General features: G+C 42.7%; 1 protein-coding gene across 1 annotated transcript in view; it reads right to left on the bottom strand.

The window, feature by feature from the left end:
• Positions 1 to 666: 666 nt before the first annotated feature.
• Positions 667 to 15,439, bottom strand: part of FOXK2 (forkhead box K2) — a 46,565-nt gene continuing 31,792 nt past the window's right edge. The window contains exons 2-9 of the mRNA XM_048324042.1: positions 15,032 to 15,226; positions 12,192 to 12,339; positions 11,590 to 11,736; positions 8,636 to 8,829; positions 7,667 to 7,842; positions 6,423 to 6,719; positions 5,832 to 6,041; positions 667 to 2,887 (exon numbers count right to left, since the gene is read on the bottom strand). Coding sequence (XP_048179999.1) covers positions 2,691 to 2,887; positions 5,832 to 6,041; positions 6,423 to 6,719; positions 7,667 to 7,842; positions 8,636 to 8,829; positions 11,590 to 11,736; positions 12,192 to 12,339; positions 15,032 to 15,226 — 1,564 coding nt within the window. The 3' untranslated portion in view covers positions 667 to 2,690. The remainder of the gene's footprint in view (positions 2,888 to 5,831; positions 6,042 to 6,422; positions 6,720 to 7,666; positions 7,843 to 8,635; positions 8,830 to 11,589; positions 11,737 to 12,191; positions 12,340 to 15,031; positions 15,227 to 15,439) is intronic.

Here is a 15,439-nt window from a genome sequence, read left to right as displayed (position 1 = left end):
CAGGACAGAAGGGCTGTGTGGACACAACGGCCACGGAATGATGCCGGCCTGGGGCTGGGTCACACTGCTCCAGCTGCTTCTGGGGCACAGTAACAATTACACCATTTCACTGCCTCCATCTTGAGCTATTTTCTTCTTCTTCCCCAAGGATTGTTTGTTCAGACCATTCAGACCACGCTTTTTATTCAAGGAACAGGTTCTGCCCATTCAGCTCCAAAGACTGTGGCCCTTCCCAGCAGTTCCACAGCCCTCCCAAGGCTTGTGGAGTTGGGTTTCTCCCCAGCTCTTGAAAACATTGCTGTGAAAACCTGAGCCATCTTCCAGGAAAGCTTTCCTGGTCCTTGAAAGCATTTCCCCAACGCTGACGAGAAACACAGAAGGTAACTAATGCAGGAAAAGGGGATCAGAAACCAAACCCACATTCATGACAGTGATTCCAGAAAGTGACATCTCCTAAAACTTATTTACAGAAATAATGATCCATCTTAAGGCAGAGATGTGCCCCAAACAGTGCAAAGCATGGTCCAGCCCCTCCATGCCCTTGGCTCCCGGGACACGGCGTGGCAGGAAGGGGCACCTTGGCTTGTTGGGTCTGACACAGAAGCTGCATTAACCTCAAATATACATCAATATTTCAAACACACTTGTTGAGGAATTTCAACTTAGTTAATTTGCTGAATAAAATTTAATTTTATTTTAAAAAATCTTATACACTATTATTCACCTAGCCCTAGTTGTGAACAGATCTCACTTCTGAAAATAAACCACATTCTAGTCAATTCATTCAACACCAAATTAAATTACTAGTACTGGATTTCTTTTTTCTTAAAAAAAGTATGTTAAAACTTTACTTTTTTTTATTTTTAAAACCTCTAAAGAAAACGTTGCAATTGTACAGAAATGCTTCTTTTCAGGTTATGCTTTTTTTTTTAAATGCCTGTTATAAATCCAGCTTGTGTAGAGTTTTTTTTTTCATAGTTTTTTAATGTATTATCTGCAGAGACATTGTAACAGTTCCATTGTGTAGATGAACACAAAACTTGTACAGATTTCTCATATTTGGTCTTTAGGTAAATAGTTTCCAAAAAGCTGCCTAAAATAACCACTCCAAACTGTTCAGTCCATCATGAAAATACAGTTTTTCCTTTCGTAGCAGGAAAGGAAATATAAATAATGCATCTTTATTACAGAACAGGACAAAAACCAGATTCCGATGGAGGCAACGCTCCGGCTCCCACTCACCTGGCTGCAGGAGGAACTAAGACGTTGTGTGAGTTGAAGACTGAACAGCAGCCTTGTTTCAATTGAATTTTGAAATGTAAAGTGGAATCTATTACCACATTAAAGTGAGAAATTACCGATACATTTTAAAATGTTCAACTGCAGAACACACACTTAAAAAAAAAAAAAAAAAAAAATTATTACCATAATCTGGTAGCCACTGTTAGAAAACCACAACAGCTACTGGTCATGGAGACCCCGAGGTCAGTGTCTGACATCAAAGTGTTACGGAGAAACGGGGCAGATTAATTTCTACTGAAGGGTGCTTAAGCTTAAAAATATCGAATATACCTCTGACAAGATAATTTTACTCTTTTTAAAAGGACTTGTGATAAAGAATTTTATCTTTCTAAATGAAGAACAGTCTGTTATCTTAAACATACACAATATTAAGCGAGACTCTTGTTTTACTTTAGACTGGAAAAATATGCCAGGGACAGTCAAAGTCAACACAAAGTAACAAACAGCAAAAGGTAGCAGAGAGAGAAACAGGTAAGTGCAGCTCTGGTCAAATCCATAGCAGTTCTTTACGTCAGTTAACGGCTCATTTACATCAGAGTTTCTAATCAGTTACATGCAAGCCCAAAGAAGCGTTTGATCACTACACATGGTAATAAAATTTGATTAAATTTATCAGGCAACTGCTAAAATATGAAAATTTGCAGATGTAATAAAGTAGCTTTATCTGAACTTGAACAGGACAGACAAAAGTAAATCATTCCGTTGGTTAAAAAAACCCTACATTCAGTTTTTTACCAAACAAAATTTCACATGAAAAGTAGTTGTGTGATTCCAAAGTTTCCGGAGTAGAAATGGAGTGATTTGAAATGTCAAAGACCCCATTGTTTTGCAAAGAAATGAAAATACACCTCAAAAATTTCTAATTCCACATGTGAACAACAAAATACTGCATATCTATCAACAACTGCATGGGTGGGTGGATCGGAAAGGCTTAGCTGCCACGGTGTCGGAATGGCTCCTGCCTCTGTTCCCTTTAGGAATATACAATCGTTTGAAACCAGTCACACTAAGCGCTATCATGCTGCCGTTACACTGAGATCCTCAGTCCTGGAAATAATCTGACAGATCCTGTTAAAGCTGCAGCCCTCCCAGCACACACAGTCCGTGGGGCAGGAGGGGCGGGGGCACAGCCTCTACAACAACATGGTTCTGCAGTTTGACTTTAAATTACCGAGTTTTAAGGCCACCTGTGTTGGGTTTTGTTTCAGTGCTGAAAGTTGAAGTCTGATCACAGGGCCCCTTTCCCCACTGCGTGAGAACATGTTCCAACATTTTAGGTGTTAGATTTAAGTGTCTCCTTTTGGCACCACGGAGTTTGTTTTTGTTGGTTTTTTGTGTTTTTTTTTTTTTTTTTAAAAAAAAAAAAAAAAGAAAACTCCCCTAAGTTTCTAGTTCTGGCTGCCTTTGTCACTCACTGCCACGGGTGGGGTGTCCACGTTCACAGCTATGACTATGCTCTCTCCATCCTCTGTTTTGATACGTTTGAGTTCCTGCTGTTCTGACTGGTCTCCGTTCTGGCGCTTGGTGGGAAGCGATGCCGATGCGGACGCGTGGGTTGCTAACATATGCAGAGGACTTGCAGCAGCTGCAAAAAAGAGAATACAAACTTCAGCACCCTGATCCTTGTCAATCAGAGGACACAGGAAGCAAACCTGCACTGTCATTAAATGATCAATTCCTTTATTGGTACCACGTGGGGTACTGGCAGGCCCAGGTGAGATTCTGGTGTGATTGTTTAATCTGCACAAACCTGCTGTGCAGATTAAGGACATTTTCCCAAATCGCTCAACATTCACACAGATTTGGACCCAGATGGGAGAACAGGGAAGCAGCTCCATTTAGCCACTGGGAAGCTGAAGACAGGGAAGGGTTTGATGACTGAAGATTTAGCAAATCCACACCGTAACTTGTGACAGAACAGAAGCGGATTCAAAACCCCCTTTGGTAGGTTCTGGCCAGGTCTCTGATCACTGCAGATGTGTGATGTGGCCTGGAAGGAGAGCAGGACCATGCCAGACCCAGCGGGGGCTGTAGGTTACTGGAGGGAAGTTCTGGAATTCACAGAGTCAGGAGAGCACACGACACAAGCAGCAATTCCCCTGTGATGGGAAATGAGGCATTTGCCCTCAGCTAAGGAGAAGGCAGGGCTGGAACAAGTCCCAGTGGCCAGCAATGACCCAGGCGACAAAATGCAAGTGTTCAGCTGAATCACAGCGGCAGAGATACAGTTCAAGCATCCCATACAAGATTTCAATCTTTCTTCTTCCATGGATGAGGCACCACTCATGGGTGAGTACAAACCTTGAGACCCCTGAGGTTCCTCCCTCTGCCTGTGAGCAGCCCCTTCCTCAACATCGGCCCTGGTTAAATTCACTAATCAAATGTCTTTGCAAAGAATGCAAAATGCTAATTACAGGTTTACTTGTTCATTGCATTTCATGAAACTTTATCTAAACATTATCAAACCACCTGCTTTTTTCTTGATCCCTTCCCTCAGCATCATTTCCCCGACATTATCATGGCATTCCCTGCTAGTGGAGATGAAACATCAAGCCCATGAGAAATTATTACTTGCTAAACTTGTAGCTAGTTATTAGTAAGCTATCCTAGAGAGTATCACCTCTGCATGAACCAAGCTGTAAATCAATTTGCTCTGGAATCTCAGAAGTCATTCAGCTCCCATTAGAAAAGATATTCCTTGTACCATTTCTGAATAGGAGCCATGGAGATGGAACTTCTGAATAAAAGGCCTTCCTGCAACTTTCGTGTTGCTTAAATAAAAACAAGACCTCACCTTCAAGCACACATTAAGACAATCACTGCACTATTCTATTGCACTCTTCCAGTGGAAAGTGTTCCTGCCCATGGCAGGGGGAGGCAATGAAATGAGCTTTAAGGTCCCTCCCAACCCAAAACCCTTCTGTGATTCTGTGATTTTTCACTCCGGGGTCTGGTGGGTAACCAGAGACCCTTTGGCTGCAGCCACAGCTGGTTTGTGGGAGTAGGAAACACACAAAAGAATGATGATGTTTGAAATCTACACTGAAAGCTGAGATACAGAATACTGAGTTATGAAATTTTATTGTACAGTAAGAATTGTGAGTTTCTTTTGGACCCCAGAGCTCTCAGCTGACTCACAAGGACCAGGCAGCGCTGCCGAGCTGTTCTGCTGAGAGCAGGATCTGAAAGCACCTGCTTTACCACACATGGAAAATGGAACAGGAACAGCATCTGCTCTGGATTTCTTTCTTCTCAGGTGGCACAAACCTTCTTTCACCAAACACAAACACAAATGTGTGTGTGAACACAGCCGTGTGCGTGTTACACAGACACATGCAGACAAACACAAGTCTGTGTTTCTATGGGCCCAGATGCTTTGCCTGAGAATTACCTGGTTTCTTGCTGGTTTAGGAGTTACTGTAACAAGAGACCAGGACCTGGAGCACACCTCGCTCCACACCCACCACACACAGAGACACATCACAACTCTACTCCTGTGTGCTGCCACATTCCCTGCACACACCCTGCAGCCCTCGGCTGTCCTGGCAGGGACCATGTTGAAATCAGCTGAGTTTTCAGAATCCAGGGAAAAGAGAAAAAGAATTATTCCTTACTTTTAAAAATAGCTTTTCAGTATACTTCACATGGCTCCCAGCTCTATTCACACATCCTTTCTGACACAGAAAGTGCACCTCAAGTCTGACTGTGATGCTTTTGCTGCTCTTAAGCTGGAAGTGAAGTGGCAGCAGCCAGAACGCTGACCTATAAATGTCAGTGATGGCAAAGGAGTAAAAAGGAAATGAAGCAGATAATTCACTCCGTTAGGAAGACTTTCGAGCAGAAATGCAGGTAATAAATTGATATAAGATAACCCTAAAAATATTTCTGTAAACGTATTTTACGACAAAAACCCCTCTCCTTCAGTGTCAGATAATACTCAAAGCAAAACTGTTAGAACAAGCTGTGTGCACCTGCCAGCAGAGCAAACCTGCCCGTGCTGTGAGCAAGAGGGAATGGATGGAATGATGACAAAGCACCGCTGCCCACTCAGCCTGCAGAGTCCCAGATGGGAATGATGGATTCAGACAAGAACCACCTCAAAATCTTCCAGAATCTCAGTCTTTTCAGTACAGGTTCAATAAAATCAGAATAAAAAGTAACAGTTCAAAGAGCCAACCCACAAGCAAGGTCTGGTTTTCCTGTTGGTGGCTTCCAACAAACCACCTGGGAGCAGGCACCATTCTAACAGCTCTGTTTTACAGGAACTTCTTCTAAAACTTGTTTCTATCCTAGTTTAAAGAGGAGAGAGGATGGGTTGTCACCACTAACTACATCCCTATAACAACCACAGCGGGAACAAAAAGATGTTCAGGCAACCCTTAGTGAAGAGAAACTCTGGTTCTTACCAAGAGAGAGGGAAGGAGCCCTTGCAGGCTGCGAGCTAAAGCCTGTGCAGAGCTCAGCTCCCGCTCTAAGCAGGAGGGACGCGAGCAGAGGAGGCAGAGGCAGCCAGGCCCCCCCGTACGTACCCGCGCTGCCCTGCCCCGCCACGGCCGTGCTGAGGGGCACGATGTGCGTTCCGTTCTGCGTTACAGTTTTTATGGGCAGCTGGTGCTGCCCCAGCGGCGCCTGTTGCACTATGGTAACTGTCTGTAAGGGCGTGGGCTGCGATGTCTGGATGATACGACCGGCAGCTCCTATTGCAGCATGGCTAATAGCAGGGAGAGGCTCCACTTTCACTGAAAAACAGGAGAGAAAACATGGTTAAAAATAACAAAGTGCTCAGGGACCACTTGGTTTCACTCAATCAACCCTCAGTGAAGTGTGTTGTTTTATTACTCGCTCCAGCGTATCTGAGAAACTACAATTCGAAATGTTCAGTTTTAGCCAAACACTTCAAGTATTGACGCCCCAGCCCTGGAAGTGTTCAAGGCCAGGCTGAACGAGACTTGGAGCAACCTGGGATAGTGGAAGGTGTCCCTGCCCATGGGCAGGGGGTGGAACAAGATGGACTTTAAGGTCCTTCCAAACCAAACTGTTCTATGGTTCTGTGATTCTAGGTTCCAAATACTGATCCCTCTGTATAAAGGAGTCCCAAAACAACCCCCACAGGTTCTCACCTTTGACTTCCTTGTGGTCTCCATTCTCTTGAGGTTCTACCTTGGGCTGGGTGACCATAGCAGCTTGTGTGACGACCGCCTGTCCTGCGACAGTGTAAGTGTTTGCTGGTGCTAATCCAGTCACGTTGGTGACGGACACAGCTGGGATCTGGTGCACAACATGAACTGTCTGAACTACAGGCTGCTGGGAGGTCGATGTTGTCACGGGAGTCGCAACAGTGTAGGTGACAGGTTTGATAGCTTGCGGTAGCTGCCGTTGTACAGTAATTAAAACTGGCTGGCTAGAGAGAGGTGATCCTACCAAGAAAGAGGTCAAAATTAGACTGCCAGTTTTAGTTATTTCTTTTAAGCCAGTCATTCTTTTAAACTTCACACTAAAACCTCAGACAATTAATAAGGTCCTTCACTAATGCCTGAATGAGCCAAAAAATACTGTACAATGAAGGTTAGGAAAAGTGCCTATTCCCATCTCCAGGCTCAAAGTAAGGGGCTGTACTGGCTCAGTAAGAGCCATTTGGGCACCCCAGCTCTGCCCCCAAACAAAGCTGAGGTTTGCATTCATTTTAAGTAAACCCCTTTCCACAGATGGGAACACGTGTGTGCTGCGGGTGTTGTGTGCATCAGGAGTGCTCTCCGTGTCCTCCTGCACTGGGAATCCTGGGGTCTGCTCAGGACCACGTCTGCCTTCACTACTGAATGCTCACTGGCACTTCTGTAGTGCCACATCCAAGAAACCGGATGGCAAATGTACATCAAAGAAGGTAATTAAACAAACACACCCTTATCCCATCATGCCTTATGCTCTTTTTGTTTTAAATAGGAAATTTCTTATCTCACTTTATCATTCCAATTCTTTTATTCCCCCCACCCCCCCACTCTGGAAGGATGACATGACCAGAGAGGTGTGAAAGGCATTTCCTCATTTCTGTAACACACAAACCCTTTTTTTTTTTTTTTTTTTTTTCTCCAAGAGAACTGTTACAAGACAGCACAGTCCTACACAGGACAGAGGCACAACCTCTCCTCAGCAACAACCTGATGCAAGGTTCTGGAGCAGCCCCCAGGTAACAACAGCCCCACATCTGCAGACTCTCCCTGGCTGTTTCTGAGTTTCTCACAGATCTGGTCTGAATGTGAAGAGGTGAAATACATACTCATTTTTGGTGTACATATTAAGTCTTGGCAATATTTAGGTGCCAGCCCTCTGTCCCCCAGCCCTCAGTGCCGAGCTCAGGGCTCCTCACCTGGGGCACTCTGTGCAAATCGTGCTTCTTGTATGACGGCGAGTTTTGGCTGGATGGTGCTGGGCTCAGGTTCCATAGGGACAGGAGATCCTTCCCTGGACAAGCTCTCGGGGGTCTGGACGCCACTGGAGTGTGCAGACAACACTCCAGAGTGATTAGGAGAAGCTGGGGCACTTCTGTAGTTAGAAATGAAAGCAGCAGCTGATGTGTTTTAACTTCTGAACTGTGAAAGCCCATGACCTTCCTCTAATGAGACCGTAACATGCTGCCCACAGCAGGGGAGGGCACAGCTACAACCCAGAGCTCAGGATCTTTTAAAAAGCTTCTGTTAAACAGGGACAGAATTTAAAAGCAAACTCCAGGTACAGTTAATGGAGAAGAAGTGGCTGGATGCCTTCTTAGGGAGACTCTAAATCTGCAAAACATGAACATTTCTTCTGGTGGAGAAGAACAATGAGCAAATCTGAGGCTACAGGGCAAATAGTAAAAGATCTGCACCAGCAGAAAGGCCATAACTTTACAGAGGGAATAATTTAAACCCAAGTATTTCCCCATCACGAATTCTGCTCAAACATTATCAAACTGAATACCCAATTGTCACCTCTAAGGTCAATAAAATGGTAGCCAGTATCTGAGAATTTTCTTTGCAAACAGTTTTAAAATCCAGTAGATGGCAGTTAGAAATTAAAATTATAACTCTGTAAAACCCATCAAAGGTACAGCAAGGCTTGCTTACATTAACAATCTGATAGTTAATTATGCAAACCGAGTTCTTTAACACTAAAAAAAAGCAATAAACACAAGCCTGGTGTATGGGGCAGCCTCCTAATGAAACACACAGAATTCAAACACTGAGTCTGGATGAAATTAAATTACTAAATTCGTGACTGTATCCGAAGCTATCAAGTCTGTAGCAGCCTGAAGATTAAACAACAGCCATAGTCTTTTTGTTCATCTGGTTTTCCTTACCTAGAAGAGAGTGGTCCCAGAGGGGTTCTAAAGCAAGGTACTCCCCTAGGCCGCCTTTTCCTAAAAGCCTGCTCTATTAATTTGCTTTCAGAGGCAGGGTCTATCCTCCAGAATGAGCCTTTGCCTGGTTCTTCCTGGGAACGTGGTACTTTGATGAAATAACGATTCAGAGAGAGATTGTGACGTATTGAATTCTATGGAACATAAAAAAATATGTAGAATTCATATAACTTTTCCAAGTCAGAATGTGGCCTACTGCAGCAGTTTGTACTATAGGAGACTCGGGGTTCAGCTCTTTAATTCCTTAATTTAACAGAACTCAGAGCACTAGCAAGCAGTGCCATAAACCTGAAAGGACTCTTGCATTTGTCAAATCTTTCCCAACAATTAAAAACCCAGTATGCTAATTGGAAATAACAGGAATCCCATTTATTTAATTCTCTCATGAGAAACACGGTGATTGAAACCAACTGCTTAGAACACTACAAATACTTGTGCAGAATGCAGTGTTAAAAACAAAAATAAAAATGATCAGTGCTTGTACACCACCCTTCCCCAGGTGTCACAGTTCCTTCCAGGAGGGCCAGCAGAACACAGCATATACTAGTTCTGATCCTCTGTGATAATTCTGTTACTGTTCCACAGTTCAGAAAGAAAAGGCTAAATTACACAAGTTCCAAAGGCAGCTGGATTGTTGTGAATTCACCCACAGTCCAGTCTGTCTCAATGAAAGAATTTAATGTCTCTATTAAAACAGCACGTGGCAGTAGGTCCTGAACCAGCTCTTCCAGATCTTTGTTACCACGGTCTCTTTGCACATTTCCACATCCTCAGTCTGCTGCAACATCCCCCCCACTCCTCCATCAGAGCAACGCACAGAACTGCTGACACCCTCAAGTGGCTCTATCTGTGCTTGGCATTGCACACAGAATTTCCTTTTATTTTATTTGTTCATTTTTTAACATAGATAAACCCCAAAATCTCTCTCAATATTATCACTGAACAAGAAGAGACTGATGCTAAGGATGCACCCCAAAATACTTGTCGGGGAACAGAGGTAAATGGGAAAAAGCTTTACATTTACAAAAGCTCTCAAAAATTTGCAAAGTGAATGTAAAACTTGCTCAAATGTCTGAGTTCATGACCCTGACGGTAAGTTTGGAAAACCTAAAGCAGTGATAACCATATATGATTTCTTGAATGCAAACTGATGAAACCAGAGATGGGTTTTTCCCTGCCAAAAATGGAAACATAACCAGAAAGATGCCAAGAACATATTTATAAACTGTATTTATTTCTCCATATGCTAGAATAAAGGACTAGATCCAAAAGTACCTGCTAAAATAAGTTCACAGAGAGGAGTCTTCAAATGCTCAACTAAATGAGACCATTGTATGCTAAAGGATATAAATACCTCAGTTTCTTAAGGTATGGGACTGGGACACTATACATGTGTTTGTACTCTATGTTTCGAATGATACATGCATATAGAGCCTCAAATATGATTTGAAACATCTATCCTAAGTCACCCGAGCAGCAATCCAACTCCCAATGTGTAGAAGCTGGCAGAGCAGTGACTGAGCAGCATCTGATTTTCAGCTTTTCCAATTGTTTCTATGAATAGCTGCTAATTAATTAGTCCAGAACACACTGTCTGCTGTGCCTATCACCTTGGCTTTAGGAAGCACTACAGCCCCAAATCCACACCCTGTTCTATGGCAGAGTTCTTTACCTCAGCGTGACCGTGTGTGTGTGTGTGTGTGTGTGTGTGTGTGTGTGTGTTGGGTTCATGATGCTCACAAAGCAACATCATATACACAGATACTCAAGGTACTGCAAAATAGGAAGCAAAACACACATCAACGTTTTATAAACAGAGTCTTGTTGCTAAAACAACGTGACTGCAGCCAGGATACTGCACTGTTATGTGGGAAAGGGAAACAAAAGAGACTTCCCAGCCACAACAGCCAAGTCCTTGACTAACCAAACCCTTAGCAAACAGCCAGGAACAGCTACGTTCCCCACTAACCTTGGGAGAGTGATCCAACTTTCATTTAGGCCTTATGACAAATAAGTATCTGATTAATATTTAAAAATCTCTTCCTCTACAGGCTGTGCTTTTCAGTCTTCCACTTGTGCAGCCAATCTCTCCAAATTTCACCTCCCTGAAAATAACTGCAGAGTGAGCAGCCAGCAGTGAGCTGATAGTCCACGATGGACCGTGTGCTCCAGGTGCTCCACGCCCTGCAAACTCTGCTCCTTTGGCCTCTGAGGCACCCAAAACAGCACCAAAGGCACTGAGCCTTCATGTGTGTCTGGGACGACTCTGCCAGACTGATTTTTACTCGGTTAGTCATCCTGGCAGAAGCTGAGGCTGGTCTTGGAAAAATGAAAAGAAAGCAGAAATTAATTCTGCAGAGTTGAAGGGTTTGGTCCAACTCGGTACAGGAATGGGCAAGCTCACAAATCAAACAGTGCATGAACCAGTGTGAGATAATGACACATAACACACTTGTTCCTTCACCTGCTGCATGGGCAAGATCACTGTTTACAAACAAAACTGAACTTGGAGCATTCAATATCTCAATTTTATCTCAAGATAGCAACACGGATGTTTACACAACTGTAAGTTACAGAACATGACACCATTCCTAGATAGCATACGGGATTCAAATCCAGTGCCAAATGCACTTTGCTTTCCCCAAAGTCTGTCTGCATCCCTACTAGAGGTTTAGAGAACACCAATCCATCAATAAAGCAATATTTCAAATACAGACTCATGTAAATTGCCCGCTTTGTTGGAAAACTTACAATCAGAAGAAAGACAACACACTCATTTGATAAATTCTGTTTCTGAAGGGTTCTGAGGCTTACCAACTGCCTGCTCATGACTGTTTACAGCTGCCAGTATTGCTCACAAGTAAAAAAAAAAATACTCCAGAAATCAAAATTACCTGCCAGCCCTTGTCTGCTGTCCTGTAGTAGGGATAATTTTTAGTTATGTGCGTATAAATTCCATTTAGTGTAAGCTGCTTATCCGGGGCCATTGTAATTGCTTGGACTATTAACTGTGCATAGGAGTAGGGTGGCTTAGAGTCATCCTGGACAAAAACAAGAGAAGTCTGCATCAACAAACTTTGGAGAGATACACACTGCTTACCAGATCAAAAGTCATAAAACATCATTAATTTGACTTAGGGCACTTTTGGACGACCAAAATCTTGAGGCAGAAAAGAAAGTAAGAAAGCTTTGTTCTTCTGATTAGCAATTTTAAGATAACATAAATTTTGCAGATACGTATAATAGCAAAGAATTTTCAGTAGCCTCCAAACAGATCTATAACTGAGACTGCACACAGACCCTCCCCCAAAGGGGAGAGGGGTAAATCAATCAATCAATCAATCAATCTCACATCTGATCACAAAACCCTACACACTGTTTTTAAAGCCTGGAATGTTCCAATTACCACTCAGTGCATACTTTAGCAAACAAAACATCCCAAGTCTTACATTCACCTCAGGTGTAATTTCTGGGATTGGTTTCAAGCTGTATTTACCTTTGGGCTATCTCCCCCTGAAGCTTCCTTGTCGTTTTCTGACTGTGAATTGTCAGCCATCAAATGTAGGTCAGATGCTATTCCACGACTCATTTTGTACCCTGAAGAGCCTGCGCCGCGGGGGCTCGATGGGCAGGAATTTGCAGCACTGTAGAGCATAAAAAGAAGATCCTACTATTTTGTTATACAGTATATCACCACATTATGTCTCATCAAAAAGCTCTTACTGCAGCAAAGCCACTACCAGAGCTGTGAGGCTGCAGCTAAAGGGCTGTCAGGGCTTCCATTAGAAACCACCTTCCACGCTTTGCTAACCCATCCACAGGAATCAGAACCACTGCAGGAAGAAACCTTGCTCAGGCTTTCCTCCTCAAGAGGACAAGGATCAGCTGATTGATTAGGCTGATCTGTATTTGTGTAAGATTTGCCACCTTAAGTCTACCTTAACTGCATCAGCAACCACAAATTTTCAGACACTCGTTGGAAACAAGACACACATCTTGCATGGAATTTCTGCCATATGCTTGTGTTCAGTCTGCCCCACAAAAGATCATCTCTCCTGTGTAGTGTTTCTGCACATTTGATAAAATACAGCAAGCAGTGAAGTAAAAAAAGATTTGATTCTCATTTAAATCTAAACCAGTATTATTTTAAGTGCTTACAGGTGTGTGCCCATACTTACACACAGATATATGTACAAAAACCATAAATGTACCGATAAATGGGATGCATCAGCACTGACTCAGCTGATTTAATGCAGTATTAGGCCAACACAGCAGATACACTGTTAGAAAGCAAGAGAAGGTACCAAACTCTAAAAGAGTATCTCTTAACACTTCACATTTTGCCATCCACCACAGAAAAGTGGAAATAATTGTATATAATTCCACTGGAACGTCTTTTACCAGTGGTCCCCTGCCTTGCAGAGGCCACAGGAACTGCAGCTGCACAGTGCCAATTTTCTTCTACAATTTCTTTTTAGCCAAGAGCAAAGAGAAAGTCAGCAGGTGAGGTCCATCCCCTTCCCCAAAATAATTTTGGCAGCTCTCTTACAAGGACACATACTCTCTGCAATTCATACTGCAGCTGATTTCAAGGCAGCCCTCAGAAATGCCAAAAAACTAGAAAGCCCAAGAGCTGCACCTGCTGTGCCCCCAGAACCAGCCTTATCTCCAAAGATAATCTTTAATCTTTGAATCTATGGTTCCAAACATCACAAGAAGTAAATCTAGACAATGCTATTTAGATCTACCCACTAAAGCCTTAACAATTTTACATCTGTCAAGGTTTGTTTGTCTGCCTGGCCCTTCAAATTTTTTACTACCTCCTTTATATGCAGAAAGAGGCAAACACTATAGATTGGGCAATATATACTTATATTGAAAGTATCAAATCTTCACTTCACAAGAAATCCACCAATGATTTGTTACTAGTGATATACTTACTCTAAGGGAGAGATGGCATTTTTTAAGTGCTGTACAGAAGAACCCTTGGTTAGAGCCAAAATGTGTAGCTAATTTATTTTTTTAGATATAGGTCACTGCTGCTCTGTGTTTTCACGTATCAGCTGACAACATCCCTCTGCTCTGCTCACTTCAGCATATATTGACAAAGCGACACATATGGTATAATCAAAGCAAGTTTACAAGTCTTCTACAAAACAGGATGATTCGCAGAGAAACTGTCAAGCTTTGCTCTCAAAATAGACTCAAAACTGTCATCTTTTTTTTTTTCCTCTGTAATAAACTGCTCAACAGGTGCATGAAAGCCCTGAAGAGAATTACAAAATTCATAGCGAGGCAAAGACAGTGCTGATAGATGGGATATTATCTGAAATATTCGTGAGCTGCTCTGTCATTGGTAAGACGTGTTTTCCCTGAATTCTTATATGAAAGCAAACCTGTTTCACAGACAAGTCTAGATATCTTTTCTCTCTGCTTCCATCATTTAGGCAGGTGTCATTAACACTCCAAGATAGAGACCAAGAGCTTGGCAAGCATGTAAGAAGTCAATTATCCTTAAATTCAAATTTCATTAACAAGTTGTACCTTTTTAAAAAGCAAGCACAGGCAGTTCTTCATTCAAGTGAAGATGCAGGAAGTGAGAGGGGACAAAAAAGCTTTCAAAAGCACGTACATGACTGAAACAACTTCCAGTGCCTTGACATGGAAGTTTTGCTCCTGATATTTCCAACACTTTGAAAAATTCTATCTGAACTAATTTTACCCATTTGTGAGGATGGGTTGCTTGTGCTTAATTGAGTTTGGTCCCAAGTAACAGGTGGGACAAGGGCTGCAATTACCACAGAAGCAGCAGGGCAAGGAAAATCCTGGATCACCCTCCCTGGGATCAGCCATCCTGACACTGAGCTCTGCACCTCAGCCTGTGTTTTAAATAAAAGGTCTGCTTACTTCCAGCAGTGACTAGCCAATAACAAATCTTCTGGAGTAAGAGATCAGTCAATTTCCCACACTAATAATAACCCAAACCACCATTTTTCCTGATGATGAACTTCAGGAGGACAGTGGCAAATCAGAACACTTTAAAATGGTGTAATTTAAAATTGTCTCATTTGAAGAGTTGCAATAAGCATGCAAGAGCAAAAAGCAATTTAAACTGTTGGAATGCAACAGCTCCTGAGCAGACTGTTACACATTTAACATGTTAAACCAGAATATCACAGACTGCCCATGCAACTATGAGAGCAGAAAGGGGGATTCTTGAGGCAGGTAAGGCTGAGCTTCAGCTGAACTTTGACCTCAAAAGCAAAATACTGAATGAGAAATTTGTGCTGAGCCTGACTGTACATGGCCCTGATCCCACCTGCAGGGTTTAAATACCTGATAGTTCCTGTGGGAGAAGGGAGAGGGCTGATCAGGTGAGCCATGTTGTCTGGAATGTTTATTGTTAAGGGAGAGATCTGGGGTTGCACAGGCTTCACTGGGGACTCCGGGGCCTCCTGCTTTTCTCTCTTTTCATTGGACAGAGCTGTGAATGTTATCTTGATGTTTGTGCTGGGAAACCTGAAAGTACAGCTGAAAAATAAAAAAAAACAAATATATGAGCCACTTGTTTACAGAATGTAGGACTTTCTGCATAACTTGCATGTTATCACCTAAGCTCATTTAGAATTTAAAAGCCATAGTGTCTCATGTAATTACCCATGACCATCTTCATTTTACACATCATACAGGGAGATCAACGTGACCAGAAAAAGATCCCCAGGTAAGCAACTGACATTTGTAAAG

Source organism: Corvus hawaiiensis, chromosome 19 (assembly GCF_020740725.1).
Source record: "Corvus hawaiiensis isolate bCorHaw1 chromosome 19, bCorHaw1.pri.cur, whole genome shotgun sequence".
Taxonomy (NCBI): Eukaryota; Metazoa; Chordata; class Aves; order Passeriformes; family Corvidae; genus Corvus; species Corvus hawaiiensis.
Note: the sequence above shows the minus strand (reverse complement) of the source record. Positions and strands in the feature narration are given on the sequence as shown.